Source organism: Trichoplusia ni, chromosome 16, assembly GCF_003590095.1.
Source record: "Trichoplusia ni isolate ovarian cell line Hi5 chromosome 16, tn1, whole genome shotgun sequence".
Lineage (NCBI taxonomy): Eukaryota > Metazoa > Arthropoda > Insecta > Lepidoptera > Noctuidae > Trichoplusia > Trichoplusia ni.
Window position 1 is genome coordinate 1408326 of NC_039493.1, and position 17487 is coordinate 1425812.

The window sequence follows — 17487 nt, forward strand, 5'->3', positions numbered from 1 at the left end:
CCTCACGTAGGTACTTGTTGTAAGAGCTCTTGCTGATAGAGACTGCGGGCTTTTTACAGACACTTTAGCAAATGCAGGGTTAGGCCTCATTTTAGTAAGCTTCAAACACAATTGGTGTTCAGTGTGTGTCTTAACTGACTTATTGTGTAATTTTTCAGTGTAACGACTCTTTACGCGAGGGTGCTAGGGTGGATAGTGACTGATGTTGAATTTGTAAACGGTTTCAAATTTTTAATACTTGTAACGTACGTGTAAAGTACGTTTTCCTATTGGATATGTTAGGTATATGTAGATAACTTTCACGGGATAGAAAGCACCATTTTTATGCGTTTTTTTGTACATATTGTCTAGCGTTCAATTGAGGGTTAATTGCGCTGCAGAATAAATTTCATTTCCTTTTTTACTACCAGTCAGTAATGAGTTTAGCTCTACAAAATAATAACTCTTTTTGGATTCCTAACAATGCATAAATACAAATTCTATCTTTCAATTTTCCATACATACCATACCTACATATCGCGCATTCTCGTATCAGCGCACAAAAATGCCATTGAAAATAACCAGTATCACCTAACATGGCACCAAAGGCTTTGGAAGCCACAATCGCAGATATAAATAAAACGTTTAACAAAAGAGAGATCAAGATACTTCCCAAACAACCGCTTCCTTTTATCGAACAATGGTTCAAACACTGTAGCATCACCTCTAACTGTTGTGGGAGCGAGACAGCGTGAAACGGCATATAGTCGCATCTCTTTCGCACAGTGACAACTGTTTTAAGAGGTAGTAGGTTTTGTTGTTGTTCCAGTATTTTAAGCTCTGAATTTATTATGCGAATGTTGAGATAACGTTGCTTGAGGATAACAATGTTTACACAAAAAGGACTTGAAGATACATACGTGGCTGGTTCAAAAACATTAAAGTTCCAAGGACTTCTTTATTTGATTATCTGGTAGTTATTAATACTTGTAGATGAGAGGTATAAAAGAGATTTACAAAATGAAATGCCCATTGAAAATGTTGGTCTTACTTCATTTTGATAATTAGTACCGTAATATACGACGAATTCCGTGGTCGAGTTGCGTACGCACTGGTTTTAAGGTGTCGCTAGCTCTGAGGTCCCGGGTTCGATCCCCGGTCGGGTCAATGTAAAAGAATCATGTGATTCTTCATTTAGAATTTAGATTGAGATTTATTCAACATTGTTTCGGGTCTGGGTGTTTGTGGTACCTTCGTTGTATCTGAATTCCGTAACACAAGTGCTTTAGCAACTTACTTTGGGTTCAGAGCAATGTATGTGATGTTGTCCACATTTATTATTTAATATCAGATGAGATCATTACACGTTTACATTTTTTATTTAAAAAATCTCTTGAGCAAATGTCTTTTTTCATTTAGGCATCCTAGAGTCACTATACATAATTATGTACACATGCTTCTGGGTAGCCTACGCAATATTTATAACTAGCCTGCTATTTATCCCTGTTGACCAGCTAAACATTTAGCATGAGCTGTTTCCTTAGAATGTTATTAACTGATCACTAACAAAAATTGTAAAAAAATGTGATGCGTTATAGAAAGCTTTGAGTCTCTTAAGCAGGCACTTACTTCTTCTCCACAAACTTCCAATCAATAATAAGAACTACAAATGATTACAGGTTAAGAAAGATCATCAATTAAATTCAATTATAGTGTTAAATATATTGTTGTCGTTTTTAACAACGAAAAAGGCAATAACTGTTAAGTTTCATGTTAAAAAGTTAATTAATAATAAATCGTCCTAAGTAGTGAACAAATAGTGATAAAAAAGCAATTAAATTCGTCAATTTAAATATAAAAGTCTGTGATTGAGTTCTATATCCCGTTAAGTAAAATAATCATCTTAAGTAAAGTGGTGATTAAACTTGAGTGGTGATTAGTGGGGTGTGATAAGAGTGGCATTCGAGACGAGGAGGCGTTTAGTCACTGTCAAAATGGCGTTCGCAGCTGCTCGCATGATATTGAAGGATAAGCGACGGAAGGCATCAAAGGAAGACTTCAGAGATCCAAGGAACAGAAGCAAGGTATAAAATATTACTTTTTAAAAGAGATTTCTATAAAAATAAGGACAAAATTTTCTTGTAAGTTGACAAGACAAAACTTGTCCGGCGATAATTAAGACTTAATTGAATTTACTTATTTCTAGCACAATTTGTTACAAGAATTTTAATAAACAAAAGCGAAATTATCTCAAAATTGATTTCTGTTTGAACAAAGAAAACAATATAGGTATTATCTGAGAATTTTGAAAATGGAATTCCTAGTTTATTTTACAAAGCGTAACGTTAGCGTACTGAAAGTCGTTTTAAAATTGGAATTCCTTAAGTTCCTTATAGCCGACATTGTTGTTATACGGAGCATTTTTCAAAAATGGAATTTGAAATTGTTTGCTTACATCGTTAAACAATTTCAAAAGTTGAATTTCGTGTGTTCTATTTCTGAACACAGTACTTTTTTTTTTTAAATTTAGTTAAAGATGGCGTCATCAACCTTTTTTAATGTTTAGAGAAATATATTTTCTGTGTTACTATAAATCAAAATGAATATTTGAAGTTTACAGCGTGTTTATTTTTTATTGCCTACCATTGGCTTGGTTGGCAAAATTTATTAGCTAATTAGTGTGTAGCAGGTGTGTTTGCCAGCGGTTTATCCAATCAGGTGACAGGTAAATAATTAATAGGCCTCGGTACATTCGGTCCTCGGGCTAAAATTGCACTTGAGATTTACCGGATTGAGCTGTGAATTATTGCACTAAATTGAATGTTAGGAAAAGGTGTAAATTTTTCAATGAATATTTTTGTATGACGCCCATAAGTCGTAGTATATTGAGACATGAATAACGTGTTTCAAGATATTATTAACATACTCAAAATCTTAGCGACCAGGTTGCTAAGTTTGTAAAGCGATTGGCACGTACAGCTAGGAGTCGCAAATTCGAGTCCCGTATGAGGCTTGATTTTCTTGCTATTTAATTGTAAATATTATTCATCACAGCACTCTCTGCGTATTAAAATTACAAAGATGCACAACTTGATGTTAAAGTAAGTAAATAAACAGCGTCATTATTTACGAAATTAATGTTTTTATCTCGCCAACCAGAAAACTAATAAGTCGCATACTCGTATATAATACAGCGGTTTTATCTCAAAAGCAAAACTAGTTTCTCCTTCATAATTTAAGATACACTATTAAAATATTCTTTATAGTTCATTAAATAAACGGTAACAATAGAACTCGTTAGTAAAATTCTATATTAAAAAAGAATATAACCTAAGAAGTTTTAGACTTGAGGTTAAGTATTCATTAATAAAAACATTGCATCCTAGAAAAAAAGAGGTTTGCATACAACTTGAGATCAGTTCATTAGTACCGTTTGTTCGGAAATTGCTCATTAAGCCACGTCGAACTTCATGGATAAATAGGACGGGCGCCATTGCCACCGTTTTGAAACGATATTGTTAAAATCATACGATGATTTAATGAGTTTCTCGCAAGGAATTTATAATGTGCTTAGTTACAATAGATAAAAAAAGATATCCAAATTGAATGTGACTTTTAATATGGAATAATTTGATTTTTCTTTACTGAGTAGGTATATTTTTTTTCCAATGGCATGAAAAAATATAACTCAACCCATCTTTTGACTTCAGTTTTGTAAAGAGCAAAATTAAATTGAAAAAGCATTGTAGTGCCTTAAAGATCTTTGCTTATTCTCAAAATCACGGGAAGAAATTAAAATCGATTTACTAAAAATAAAACCAGAGAGAATAAAAACTTTAAAAGACAAAACCGGCCTATAACCAACTTCAGTAATAATTCCCCGTTACGCTTCGGTGTGACAAACGGCCGGCTAACTCGCTTGTTCGCTGCTCAGAATAGGAAATCATTATAAACTTTAACGAGTTTTCACCTTTAATGGTTTTCCCTTGTAATGTTAACTTGAAAGCTTAAATTATCCGATGGTCTTTATAAGGTAAAGGTATCAAGTTGTTGTAGAGTTACGATTGGTGTCTAAAGGATCATGTCACTATAGGAGAAGCTAGTGGCTTGACTACAGCACATGTAGATCGATTTTAGGTTAAGCTGCACTCGTTACGGTCGGTTCGAGGATGGGTATCCATTCTTGTCGTAACGAGTTAGTAATTGTGGACCCCGTCTGATATTTACACATCTTTGACAGTCGGTACGGGTAGTCTGAAACTAGAAAGTCTGACAATCAGTCTAACTAAGGCTTAACTAGTTTATAGTGTTTCTTAGGTAACTGGTTTGAGGAGGTCAGATAAGCAATCATTACTTTTAAAACTGGTACTTTCTGGTGCCAACCCCAACTTTGTTGGGAAAAGGCTAGCTAAAAAACCATAGCACATGTAAAAGAACTTCATAGTTTCCAATGTCCATTCCAGTGACAAAACAAAAGATACTCATCTACATTCATAAACACACTTTTACGAATAGAGTAACTAAGGCCAAACCCAGACAGTTGAAAGTTCACAAACCGACCAACAGTCGCCGATTCCAATTCAAATCAGCCGTCCAACAAGAGAATAAAACTATAAATTCCACCAAACTCCAAGCCTTAGGGAATCGAAAAGTCGTCCGGATGAATCGCAACTGGACCGGATGAACGGCCCGGATTGCCGGACCGACGCTCCGGGCCAACAATATCGATTGCACAGAAAGATTAGGAGTCAGATGTAGTTTGAAACTTTTAGGTTTTTGCTTTGATTTTCGTTCGTTCGTTTTGTTGCTTAGTGTTCGGTTGTGGATATTTTCTACATGTATTTGGACCATCTTTTTATTATTAATCGTCACCAAGCGCAAATTTTACTGCACTGCTGAGTACTACTGGCTGCTAGGTTAAAGTTCTCTTCTTGCCCTTCTTATCGGCCTTGTTTCCGTCTCATCCAGATTTAACATTTGGCCGATGGAACATGAACATTAGTCGAAATTTTGATTTCTCGTAGCATTTAACAACTACTTGATAGGGGCAAATATTTTTAAGATTTAAGTAACTCATTCTAACTCATTTTTGTAAAACCCATTCAATAGCATTCCCCTTGCTAGCATTGTTTGAAATAAAAAAGTACTCCTGTCATTTTAATATGCCATACTAAATATAGAAGTAATAATTTCAATTAATAATTATCATAGAATCACCGTAGTTCTCGACAACATCCAACCACATTTATATCCTGGTAATAGTATTGGGCAAACCAATTCGCGTTTATCGACCCATTTCAGACAAATCGGCAATAGGAATTTATTAGAAATGGTCGAAATGCAGTTTTCGCTTTTTGCAGCTATTGTCATTATTGTTGAGTACGTAATAAAACCAGTGGGATTGTTAGGGTACTGAACTTTGTAACTTTGTATTTGATTTTATTGGGATTAATGTTTTAAGTCTAACGAAATGAAAATTAATGTGGGTGATAATTATACTCAACTAAAATGTTGATGATTTTCAGAGAGTTATCTGTATTTCATGAAGGAATATTATATAGCAGTATTTCTCTGGTACGATTTGTAGTCTACATGCTTTACTAGATGTTATCTGAAAGGTGTATATATTTATATTAATATCTATTGTATAATAACACTTCAGACAGCCCGCAACTAGTTTGAAATCTACAGCAAAACTTCAACCATTTTACTTCAAGAGGTTGTTACGCTCTCGATATTTCTAACAGCTGTGTTTGCAAATTTTCCTTTCCTTGTACGGTTTTGCGTTTTTAATAAATCCATTTCTCAACTTCATTTCTCAATAAATCCAATTCTGTCAACTGTCCTCATAGTAGTCACCAAGGATATTACAAAATCCTCCATGGATAACATATTTACACTCTCTTCAAGAGTATCATATGTGTAAAACTACCCTTGTTTGTAGGATAGGGGAGGGAACAAACAAATCCCTTCGAAGGGAGAGATAAGGGCCAACCTTGGTTGTTTTCCCGTTATGTATGGCAATCGAGCCAGTTTTATGGTGCTATGGATGTATAAATGTATGAAGTGACCTTGTATCAGGAACAGAAAGAGGAATGTTCTTATTTTCCTATTTTGACAAAGAAAAGCAAAAAATGTATGGATCTTATTATTTTTTTACATAAGTATTTAAAGATTAGTAGTGGAAAAAGAATAAAGAGTGTTGTGTCGATTGATTGAAAGGTAACTAGATTATCCTGAAGATTTTCAGAAGGGTTCCATGGTCCATCTAAATAGTTTCTAGAAAAATACGAACGTTGAAGATACTCGTGAACAGAGAAAATATTCATACTCGGCTGATTAAAAACAGGGAAAAAAAATTAATACAAAAGTAAGACAAAGTAATGAAATATTGATCATAGGATCCTCCTTTACCTTTTTAATACCAGCCACCAGTTGTTGCTTTCATCAGTGAGGATAATCTCTGACTCTCCAAAAATCCTCTGAAAAATGCCACTCATTACACGTAAGCAAAAAAATTTCGTCGTTCATTGCATGTTCAGTTATTAGGAGCTCCGTGTTGTGTCCGGTCAATATCCGGTGTTGGAGGCCGTACTTCCGAGCCTTCAGCGGTGGCCGTACTACGTATTCAGCAATGGCAAAGCATCAGCCAGTTCTGTGCAATGATACTTCATGTGCTGTTATGGTCAATGCCTAATTGCTTAGCTTTTATAGAGCAGTTATTACTGATACGTAATTTCAGGGCAATTCGAAAATTTTGCTTTTTAGCTTTATTTCGCTGTGTACGACTTACGTAATACTGCAATGGTAGTGTTGTTCTTTTGTTTTTTTACGGAATTACTGCCCGGAAGGCATGTGGTGGACCTGATGTAGGTCAGCCCGTATATTCCGTGGATAGCGGTCGAGATTTTAAAGAGATTGTAGAAAATTGTTCGGGTAGAAACGTGGACATTCGAAAAAGGGATTTTTGTGAAAGGTTCGATAAGGTGTTTGAAAGTTTTGATTTTTTCGTTTTCGTTCAATTGCACCCTGTAGGATAAAGGCTTGCAGTCTGTTATGCATGACATATTGAAGACCCATCTTTTTTTATAGAAACAGTTTGTGATTAAGCTGTCTTGTACTACTCATCTTTTGGTCTAGACTTATTTTGTTCAAAACGAAATGAAATAATTTAATTTTCACAAAATATGTTTCAACAAGGTCCAAAATTGAAGCCAATACACTCTGCCATCTGGCATACAATTTATAAATAAAATTCTGAATGTTATAAAAATACTAAATTAAATAATAATAGTGCAGTTATTCAATTGCTTCTGATTTCAACTCCTCATGATATTCGTTCAAAAACAAAAAGCTTAATGTAAATGAATATTGGTACTTTTCATACATGCTTTAATAAGAAAGGAAACTATATACATGAGTATATCGTATAATTCAAATTCTGAGAGCATCAAATTTGCCCTCACGTATTTCAATCCCGAATCAGGAAACTGATGGGTCTAAATAGTTTATTTACTTCCGATCAAAGTCCGATCCTTACCCAACCCAAAGCTGCCAGTACATTAAAGATTTATTTATTTGCAAATGTCCCCAGACGTGACCCAAATCGGGGATCAACGGGATTGAATGATTTATCACAGTAATTAGCAGAGATGGTGATTCTTGTGGTACCAACAACGTGCTATATTGAAAAGCAAAATTTATTGTTCCCTTTAGCCTTATAGATGTTCGGTCTTATTTGAAGGCTTTCAATCGTGATCGTGACAAATGGTGGAATCTGGGATCCGTTGCCTATTATTTACTTGTGTTTTGTTGTCTCGGCTTTTCTCCCTGCTTTTCGCAAAAAGGTAGAGCCTTTTAGGCAAAAACTTAATAGTTATCGTTAACGCAAATCCCGTCTGCCCGTCTGAAATATTAGTCTATACTTATACATTTCTTTGATGTATAGTATCATCGACATAGTAAAAATAATTGCAAGTGTTAAAATAATAAAAGTCACTCCTTGTGTAATGGAAGTTGTCCATTTCCTTAGTCTTAAGATCTAAAACGATATTTTGTACTATATTCTTCTTTTTCTTTTGTCACATTTTCCTTGTAACGTAATTCAATTAAGGCTCGAAATATCTTAAACGTCAACAAGAAGTAAGCTTGTCGTCGCGTTATCAGACTCGCATCTCATCTTGACATCGCTGACATCTGACATCTTGAGGTATTCTGACAGGATCCCTGGGGTCATCGTCTCAATGTTGAGTTCTATTTACATCAAAACAAGTTACCAGAACTCGGGACTAAAATAGATACAATCTCTGTTAAAGCCAATATCAAAATTGTTGAGAAAACATTTTAGTGAAGAACTTTGAAAGCTGAAGAAATTACTAACTTGTAACTTTGATCAATGCCTAAATTTGTTATAAGGTTTAAGGGTTCAGTACTTTGAAAGCACAATTTTTTATAAGCTCTCTTGTCTAAGAAACTATAATTTTTTATCCGTTACTTTTTTTATGCCACACGCTGTTATTGTCCGTCAAAACAAAAACGAAACAAATGACGTTCAAAGTACACCATTCCACCGCTACGTCAACTTTTGAAACCTGTTGACCAAACATCTCTGACATCTGTCATCGTTCGAGCTCCTGACAGAAGATACGAGTCAATGCCCCGGGGCATTCCCGAATATAGGGATTTCATTCGGTAGCTTCCCGGTGTAATAAAAGGTTATGTTTGATCGTAACGTAAAAACTAATGGAATTTTGATGGTGTTCATATGTTCGCTTGTTATCGACGTGGTTCGAGAGTTGATTTCTGTGTAAGGTGTTTTTAATGATTTTTTTTTCACTTCCTTTTTCTGAAGAGACTAAAATAGACACACGACTAGACTCAGCTTACCTTACGATGTTACAATCCATACCAATATTAGAGATACAAAAGTCTGTCTGTTACACTTTTATCCCAAATCATTTTTTTATAAACTTCACATGATTTAAACTTAGACCCCAATAAATAAATATAGGAAACACTTAGCCGCGGATAGACCATGGACATGGCCAAAAGTTAGTGTTTTTATAACCCCAGTACTTAAGTTATACAAAAGAGGATTTGTTCTAGTCCATTTTGTGCACCGTCAGGCTTGCACAACTGCTAGTCTTGCTCAAGGAAGCGATGATAAGTCCTCAACGATTTCTGAATCGTCTTTAGATTTTAATCCGGTATTAATAAATAAAACAAGGTCCAAAGGATAAGGATAGATTCTCGTCGTTTGAAAAAAGTGATTGAGCCGCGTAGACCTATCGCGACAGATTGCGGTCATGAATCAGTGATTGTGTTCATCTATCCTATTGAAGGGACCCTCATTCTTGAATAAGTTATTTCTTCTTTTCTCTTTGCTGCTTAAGAACACTGTAGTCGTACGTCGGACTTATTACACATTGAATTGGAGCACTACGTGGAGGATTTTTAATTTCAATTTAGGGTGTCAAATTACTTTATTCATAACGGAAAATGATTATAAATATGATTAGTTTTAATGTATTGCAGATCATTTTTAGATTTCGAACAAATTCAAGTCCCAATTAGATCTATAATAATTTACAAATTCTAGTAACCGCAATGAATGTAAAAAATCTACTTTAATATAATAATAATTATATTAAACTGTTTCCATAACAACGTTATTAGTCCGTAGTTAGTTCAGTACCGAGAATTTTAATCTTTAACTTAAAAACGCGCTGCAGATATTAAAGTTAATTCCAACAGCGATCTCGGTACTGTAATATGTAGGTGTATGGCTAAGCCGGTATGAGTCAGCACCGCGCTCCGCCCGGCTCAGACCGAAATCCTGGAGGATTACCCCACAAAAACGAAAAAGGAGAAACTAGATGAAATTCAAATTATTTTAATGTCAAGTTGTGTTTTCAAAGTTAAATTAGGGTGACATAAAATTACACGTATGGTAAGGCAATTTACGTAAAATATTCATTGAAACATTAGCAAGCAACTTCTGAAATGTTTTCGAATTGGGAGATGGAAAAATTAGATAAGTGAAAACGATACTTTGCGTAACGGTTATAGGTGAACAAAGCTACTACCTGCCTAACAAAGGTGTTATAAAAAAACAAGTCGAAAAATAATGAGTAACAAACGTCATTTAAATGTGTCCAAATCTTATCTTTTTAAATTGAGAAATCTATCAAACAATGGACATCGTTTCGTAAAAATATGAAAGAGAAATTTTGCAGGAATATGTAAAACTCTTGGTAAGGGAGGCTCATAGAAAATTGAAGATTTGGTTCGGCACCGGAATGGATCAAACTGGATTTACCTCGGAACTTCTACAACTTTGGGGACATTTTCATATTGGAAAATGATATACGGGCTTCGTAACGCATATTTTATATGAATGCCTCGTACCAAGATTTTATATCCATATTTATTTGTGATTTATTTAAATATGAAATTTTGGTGGAGCCCTCGTTTAGGGACTTATTGGTTTTCATAATTCGAATTGGTTTTTAATATCTTTATTCAATGATTAGATCTTACTGATAGTGAAATACAAAATTGTAGGTAGGTATATTACAGCACTAAATTGAATGTTATGGTGTTTTACTAGGTACACACTATGAATCTTACGACGTGAAAAATATAGATCAGAAAATCTGCAGTTACAATGATTAAAAAAAATGATTAACCAAAGAAATTAGTTTAATTACACAAAAGAGGTAAGGTATACTAAACTTTAAACATACAATCAAAAACAAAAGCTACAACAAGCTCGAAGATTCGGAAGACATCTTCCATAACCGTTGTGTCTTTACCATTTCTGTTTCAGATGTTCCTGATATCCACAAAACTAACGCTAACATTACTAGCTACAACCGTATCAGACTTACTAACTGTTGTAAATAAGTGTTGCTGGTCGTCTGCAATCGCTTTCAATGTTTCAATAGTGCTCTTTACAACGAAACGGGTATCAATGAAACGGATACTTGCGATTTCAACTTCGTAATTGGCGTTTCCATCAATAATATTATTATTATTGATAAATTGAGCGTTATCTTTGACTTTACTACCTACTTGCTTAAAGAATTGAGACTTTATTCAGATGGCTTTTTGATCACCATTGAAGTGATACAACGCTTAAATGGTGGTGATGTCAAACAAAACGCGCAATGGTTTTCTAAATTTTTCTTTCTCACAATTGTAAAGAGTCACTTAAGTGTTGGTTGCGAACTATCTACCTTGCTTCCCTCTGGCGTTGACAACTTAATATCACTGTTTTTCGATATTTCTATTACACAAACGAACGAATTGCTTGCATTGAATTGTTGTGTTTCGGAGTTCAATTTGGAATTTTGATAGCCATTCCCGAGATAATTTAAAATATCAAAGTTGTCAAAAGTGTCAAGTCTAAACTTTGAAAATAAATTTGGAAATTTAAATTTCTTATGGCTTCTTTAGGATAAAACAATGTCTGATGTGACATTTGAAATGGCTTCAAAAATCTAAGTTTTATTCCAATACCTGTGCATAAAAACATTTTGATTACTAACTGTTTCTTGTGTGTTCGACCAACAAGATACGAAATGCTGCACGATCTGTCTTCTTCTTTCAATGCTATGCACATAGATGCACCTACAAGCTGTGTAGATTGTAAAATGGTCTTTAATGCTTTACTATTAATGACGAGTTTGCAATGCCAGTATTGCTATTATTAAAGATAAAATGCTGTCTAATTATCGTAAAAGAAACACTTTATAAAAGTAAATGACATTCAAACTAGGCTTAAATGATGTCGAAAAAGAACCTTAAAAGTGGATGAGGAAAAAAATTAAGAATTCTTAGAATATTAAGAATTCTTACATAAAAAAAGTCGGAGTTAATACGTTTTAAATGACTTCAAAAACAAATATACAGTTTGTTGAACAAGAAAAAAACGGTCATTACCAGCCGTACCTAAGTGACAAAAACAAGAAATTTCAAAAAAGTATTCTCTTTTTTCGCTATATCATCTCAATGTGACAATTACGCTGTTTTGTGAAAACATAAATGTCCTAATAAAAGACCGTAAATTAGACTACAAATAATTTTATAAAACGTAAAATTTGTAATATTAACACGAATTTATTTTCTGGTAGACAAAATTAATTAAAGTTCAATTGAATCTGGACAAACATAAAATAAGACCTTAAAACGATGATTAAAATGGAAAATTCAATCCGTTCTTATGTTTCCGAGAATAATGAACTATCCGGGAACAATGCACAATGAGTGGTTGAGAATATTGTAGAGGGCTTGTTAATTACCGTTGCCGAAGCTGATATCAATGGATCATTGATTGAAATGAATTCTCGTGTAACAGACTTTAAAAGCAACAATGATGCTTATAGACAGAGTTTATCAAAAAAGATTGATGCAAAAACACATTAAGCTCTAACTTTTAAATGAGCTATAGTAAAAATGGACAGCAATTTATCAAAGCAACAAAATATTAAAGACGCTATTACTTTAAAACCGACCTATTTACAGTCGCCCCAAAAGCTTGTGTAACAGCATGTCAATCTTCTTGGTCGTTGTGACAACAGCTGTGTGTGCTAGTGTATAGGAACGAATGTTTCTTCTTGCAGGCTCGGAGCGCAAGCACCAGTAGCTTTAGGAGTGTAAGTCAGGTAATGAACGTAAACGCTTTATCACGCCTGTTCATTATACATGAGAATTTGATTTGGTTCGGTTTGGTCGGCAATGATTTTTATGTTTGTACGTCGATGTATGTCTTCTACATTATATTGATCGACTTACATTTAATACTTGATTCGAATACTATTTGGAAATTTAAAAGTATTCTAGGAACAAATATATATTTTAGGTTGCCTGGTGTGATTCGATTTACATACAATCGAATTGTTCGGACTCCTAACTTAGTTTCGTTTTTGTCGTTACAATTTACAAGCTTTGTCCCCTTTTCTTCTATATCTGCCACTTTTATAGAATCTCCACCTTGAATACCTAAATGAGACAATTCCACTGGAATCAGCAATTTCCCTTTATCTTAATGCATACTTCGGCTAATTTTATTAGATTCCTAGTTAATTTCTTATTTTACGATGACTGTACCCTATTTTGCACTTTCATGTCTTCCCGAATTGTCTTAATTTTATTGAATATCGTTAGATGGTTTCTTACCGTCGGTGTTAAAGTCTTTGAGTTTCTGCTTTAAAGGCAATTTTGTTAGTTATTTCTGATTTGACATTGTTATAAAAATCATTGCCAGAATAATTATGTCATGAGCCATTCGCGTTATAAATTGTAGTTTGTTTTAGCAGTAGCCCATCTTCATCTGCGTAGATTCAGACATCAGAGAACGGTAAGTGACGACACATTGCAACACAGACATCATTGTAGTATTTTTATTATAACTCTTTTATACTTGTAGCATCTACGGATGAACAGTTTATCAGAAAGTCTTCAAATTTAACAAAATCAAGACAAAATTAATTCGAATTAAATACATCATAATGTCTACCCCAGGTAAAGATTTGTAAAATGATAAAAAAATTCAAAATAATGAGATAATGAGAACTTTTTTAATCAAATTATACAACAATGTCAATCACTTATGATTTCAATAATCACTTTTATAACTACTAATCTTTGGCCAGAAAGTTAATAAATAAGTCCGTAAAAAACAATCACCAACAAAAAAAACATTTTGAAAAGGAAGATAGCTTTGGATGACCAAATAAATAAAACTAATCTCCAATTGGTCGCATTAAGGCTTCTTAGCTTTCGAGAAACAATTTCTTTGTAGGTCAATCCTAACGAAAGATTAGCTCAGTCCAAGTATAGCGAAGAAATTCTATTTCAGTAATGTAATCGAATCAATCTTAATCTCTTTGTGATTTGGGAATAAATTGTATCATTCTAGCTTTTGTTACTATTGAGTATTTTAATAATAATAAGTATAAATACTTGAATTTGGATAATGATAATGGTAACTATTTTTAAGGCAGGAATTACGCATGGTTTTTCTTCAGCATGATTATGAAATGGTGGTAATCTTTGCTTAATCTTGAAGAAAAATAACTCTTTATTTGTATAAATATACCTACTCATATCCTACTGAAGTTGTATACAACGTGTGACCTTTTTCCCGACAATTTTAGTAAGGATAACTTTACTAGGCTATAAAACGACAAATTGCTTTAGTGGGGTATTTTCCATATTTATTCCTTCATAAAATATGTTTCTTTAACGTGAAAAAAAAATGACTAGAATTTCACAGTAACAAAAAAATGTTGATACCAAAAAATTAATCCTCAAACAATGCGTGTCAAAGTCTAGGACTAGATTCAACACTTCACGTGGTTAAGATATGAACTTCTTAGTAAAAAAGTCCAATCTTTCCTGAGTTCTTAAATAAAATAAAATGTATTTATTTAGACATTAAATTAATAGAAGACGGTTCAGAGACAGATGTAGCAGCGGGTCCCAAACTAGGCACAGCCTGTATCTTGGTGACCAATTCAGTCTTGAGGAACGTTATTTAAAATGGTAATTAAAACCACAATCTCCACTTTCTCGTACCTCCCATACCCATTTTCACACGAGTAGACACACAACCGATGCCCAGCGATGTATCCAGTTGTAGGTTATAGAAACGACCCTTTGTAGATCCGGCTTAGCCTTTCCCTTAATACCATGATAAAGGACTTCACCTTTTAGTACAAAAGCTACTTCATTAAACCGCCATTGGTCTAATGGTCACTGAAGTGGATGCAGATCTTGATATTAAATAACAGGCTGACCAATGTCCGTACCATGAACACCTGACGCAGAATTGTTGCCAAAGTGTAAAGAAGACGCTGTTACTCGCAATATATAATGTCGTTTCACTCTGACAGGGCATTTTGTTTGAAGACCTCTTTGTAAATGTAAGCTCACGAGGTTTTTGACTGTAAAACGCGTAGACTTAATGACATGAGTCATTAAAGGGTGAAAATATAATGACGATTGGATTTAAAAAGCTCTCTGCTGAAACTTTTGAAGAAGAAAATTGTATGCGATGAAACATAAAATTGAAAGCCTTAGTTTTTATTTTGTCAAGAAACAGTTTCAAAAATGTATTGTAGATTAATAATTTTATACAAAATCAGTCAACATTTACTAAATAATATCTTCAAAAACAAAAAGACAAATATAATTCATGAAGACACATACATATTCATACAATTCTAATTATTCCACGCCTCGCCGCCAACCAATCGTCGCCGAGTTACAAAATGTCTGGCAAACGTTTTCACCGGGTCCTTTGACCCAAAAACCCAGTTCCGATGCCTTCAGGCGCGAAATACCCGACAGAAACTATAATAATTATCTCTTAGATTGGACGTCTCTAATTGGTGAAATCAACGTTCTAAATTTTAACGAGAAATGGAAATATGATTTTCGAACTTCAGAATTTCGAAATTGGTTTTCAGAGACTATTTTTGGAATCGAGTTTTAGTGGAGATGAAAGGTTGAATGGAATTTCTGTTTACGCTATAGGAATAAAACAATAAAAATATAAATGATTAGCGAAAGCTGGTATGGTATTAAATGTGATGGGTAACCTATTTACTGGGGGGTTATGGGTAACTCATTTTTCTTATGGTTATACGTAACAGACTACTCAGACTAGTATTCAACGAATTTACGTCAATTACGTTTATTTAAACTCAAAAGAGAATTACAAAATTTTTTAAGGTTACTACAAAAAAACAGCTTTAAAATATAAGAATCCAAATACAAAGACACAGTCTCTTACGCAACGAATAAATTACAAAATTACTTCTATTTAACCGCACCCTTACCTCAAAACCGATATACATATTGTCAAATATCATGAAGATACCATATTAACATGAACATAATTATAATATAGCTTTATTAAACGTTCTCGTGTCAATTAATATGGTAAGTTATTGTGTTGTCACTATATGAGGTTTCAGTTTTCAATTAGGGCGTTTCCAAATTATACACATATACAATGGAATGTCACGCTCATTTAAATGAACAGCTATTTGGTTGATTATTAATCATACATCCTTTTCTACACGGAGAGGTATTTGTCGAAGTGCGAGACTTTAAAAACAGTTTCTTTTATTTGGTTTTAATTTTGTAGCTACTGAATCAATGTTTATGAAAATTTATAATAGACATGTTTAGAAGATTAATTCCCGTGTAACCTAAGTTTTCCATCAGCATGTTAATTAAAAACTAAACCAACGTCTCAATTTTTGATCCTTTGAGTCGAATAGGTCGTTACACGTTATAAATCCTCTTAATTTACAATGTGTGCTTAGGACCAAAAGCCTACCACCAAATGTCACAGTAACCCATTGTGGAAGCGAGATACCGCTCTACGCTGTGTATAACGCTGTTTCGCTCCCACGCTGGTAACTGTCTCTCTTTAATCCGTGGTAGTTTGTGGAAGGACCCGGCGATATTTATGAAGGTTTTCTAACAGATTACGGAACTGTTTCAACAAGATTGTTAGCTATGTCTTACGAGATAAATAGGGGGCGCAATATGTATGGATCAACGTTAAGTACGCGGATACATTAAATAAGGCTTTGCTTCGATAGTTTATGTAGTTACTTGCATGTTGTTTACACGGCCCGTATGTTAACTTTATATAATTATTAATACCTGTGTACAAGGGGTGGTAGTGTATACCATCTATTTCTTAGGCGTAGCCAAAGTTTTAGGGATGTATGCCCTAGACGAAAATTGAATAAATTTATTTTTAAGGATAATGAAGGTATTGGTACGTTGCCTGGCGAGAAGCTTATAGTATTCTATCAATTACAAATTATTCCTGTTAGTTGTAAAAGATTGAAGTATGAATTACCCATGCGCGATGAACAAAAATGAAGGTAATACATTAATTTGTAATCTCATCTGACGCTAGTTATAAATTTTCAACGAAAAGTGACGTTACTTTTTTAATAATACACGGATCATTTTACGGTGTCTGAAATTACAGTGAATATGTATAAGGCAGTATTGCCCCCGTTCAATTTATAGTACGATTCATTTGCTCTGAGGTTTTAATCAATGCAGTCCATTGTACACTGGATACTAGTGCACAATGGATACTATTTCACTCTATGCGGAGTTAATTGAGCTTTCAGAAAAATATATGATTGTTATCAGTAAAATGGTAGTTGCACCCAAAATGTAGTCTTTTAAGTGTTCAAGATACTCGTAGTTTTGAATATTTACCGTTTTTGAATTCAAAAGGTACCTTTCTGTCTGTTGTGTCAAGAAGCCATATCAGACGAATTTCGTAAATCGTGATCGCTGCATATAACGTATTTCTGTGGCTATGTGTGTCATTATATTGAAAAATAAGCTTTCTTATATTTCAATGTAGGTCAACCTGCACACGGTGTGCAAATTCAATTGTAATCAGGAAAGTCGTGGACTCAAAACGTTACACGCAATTATTAAAAGATATTATTTTGATAAAAT

General features: G+C 33.9%; 1 protein-coding gene across 1 annotated transcript in view; it reads left to right on the top strand.

Annotated features, from left to right (window-relative positions):
* The first annotated feature begins 1841 nt into the window (after positions 1-1841).
* Positions 1842-17487, top strand: part of LOC113502137 (calmodulin-A-like) — a 67377-nt gene continuing 51731 nt past the window's right edge. The window contains exons 1-2 of the mRNA XM_026883530.1: positions 1842-2063; positions 12603-12644. Of these exons, the coding sequence (XP_026739331.1) occupies positions 1974-2063; positions 12603-12644 (132 nt within the window). The 5' untranslated portion in view covers positions 1842-1973. The remainder of the gene's footprint in view (positions 2064-12602; positions 12645-17487) is intronic.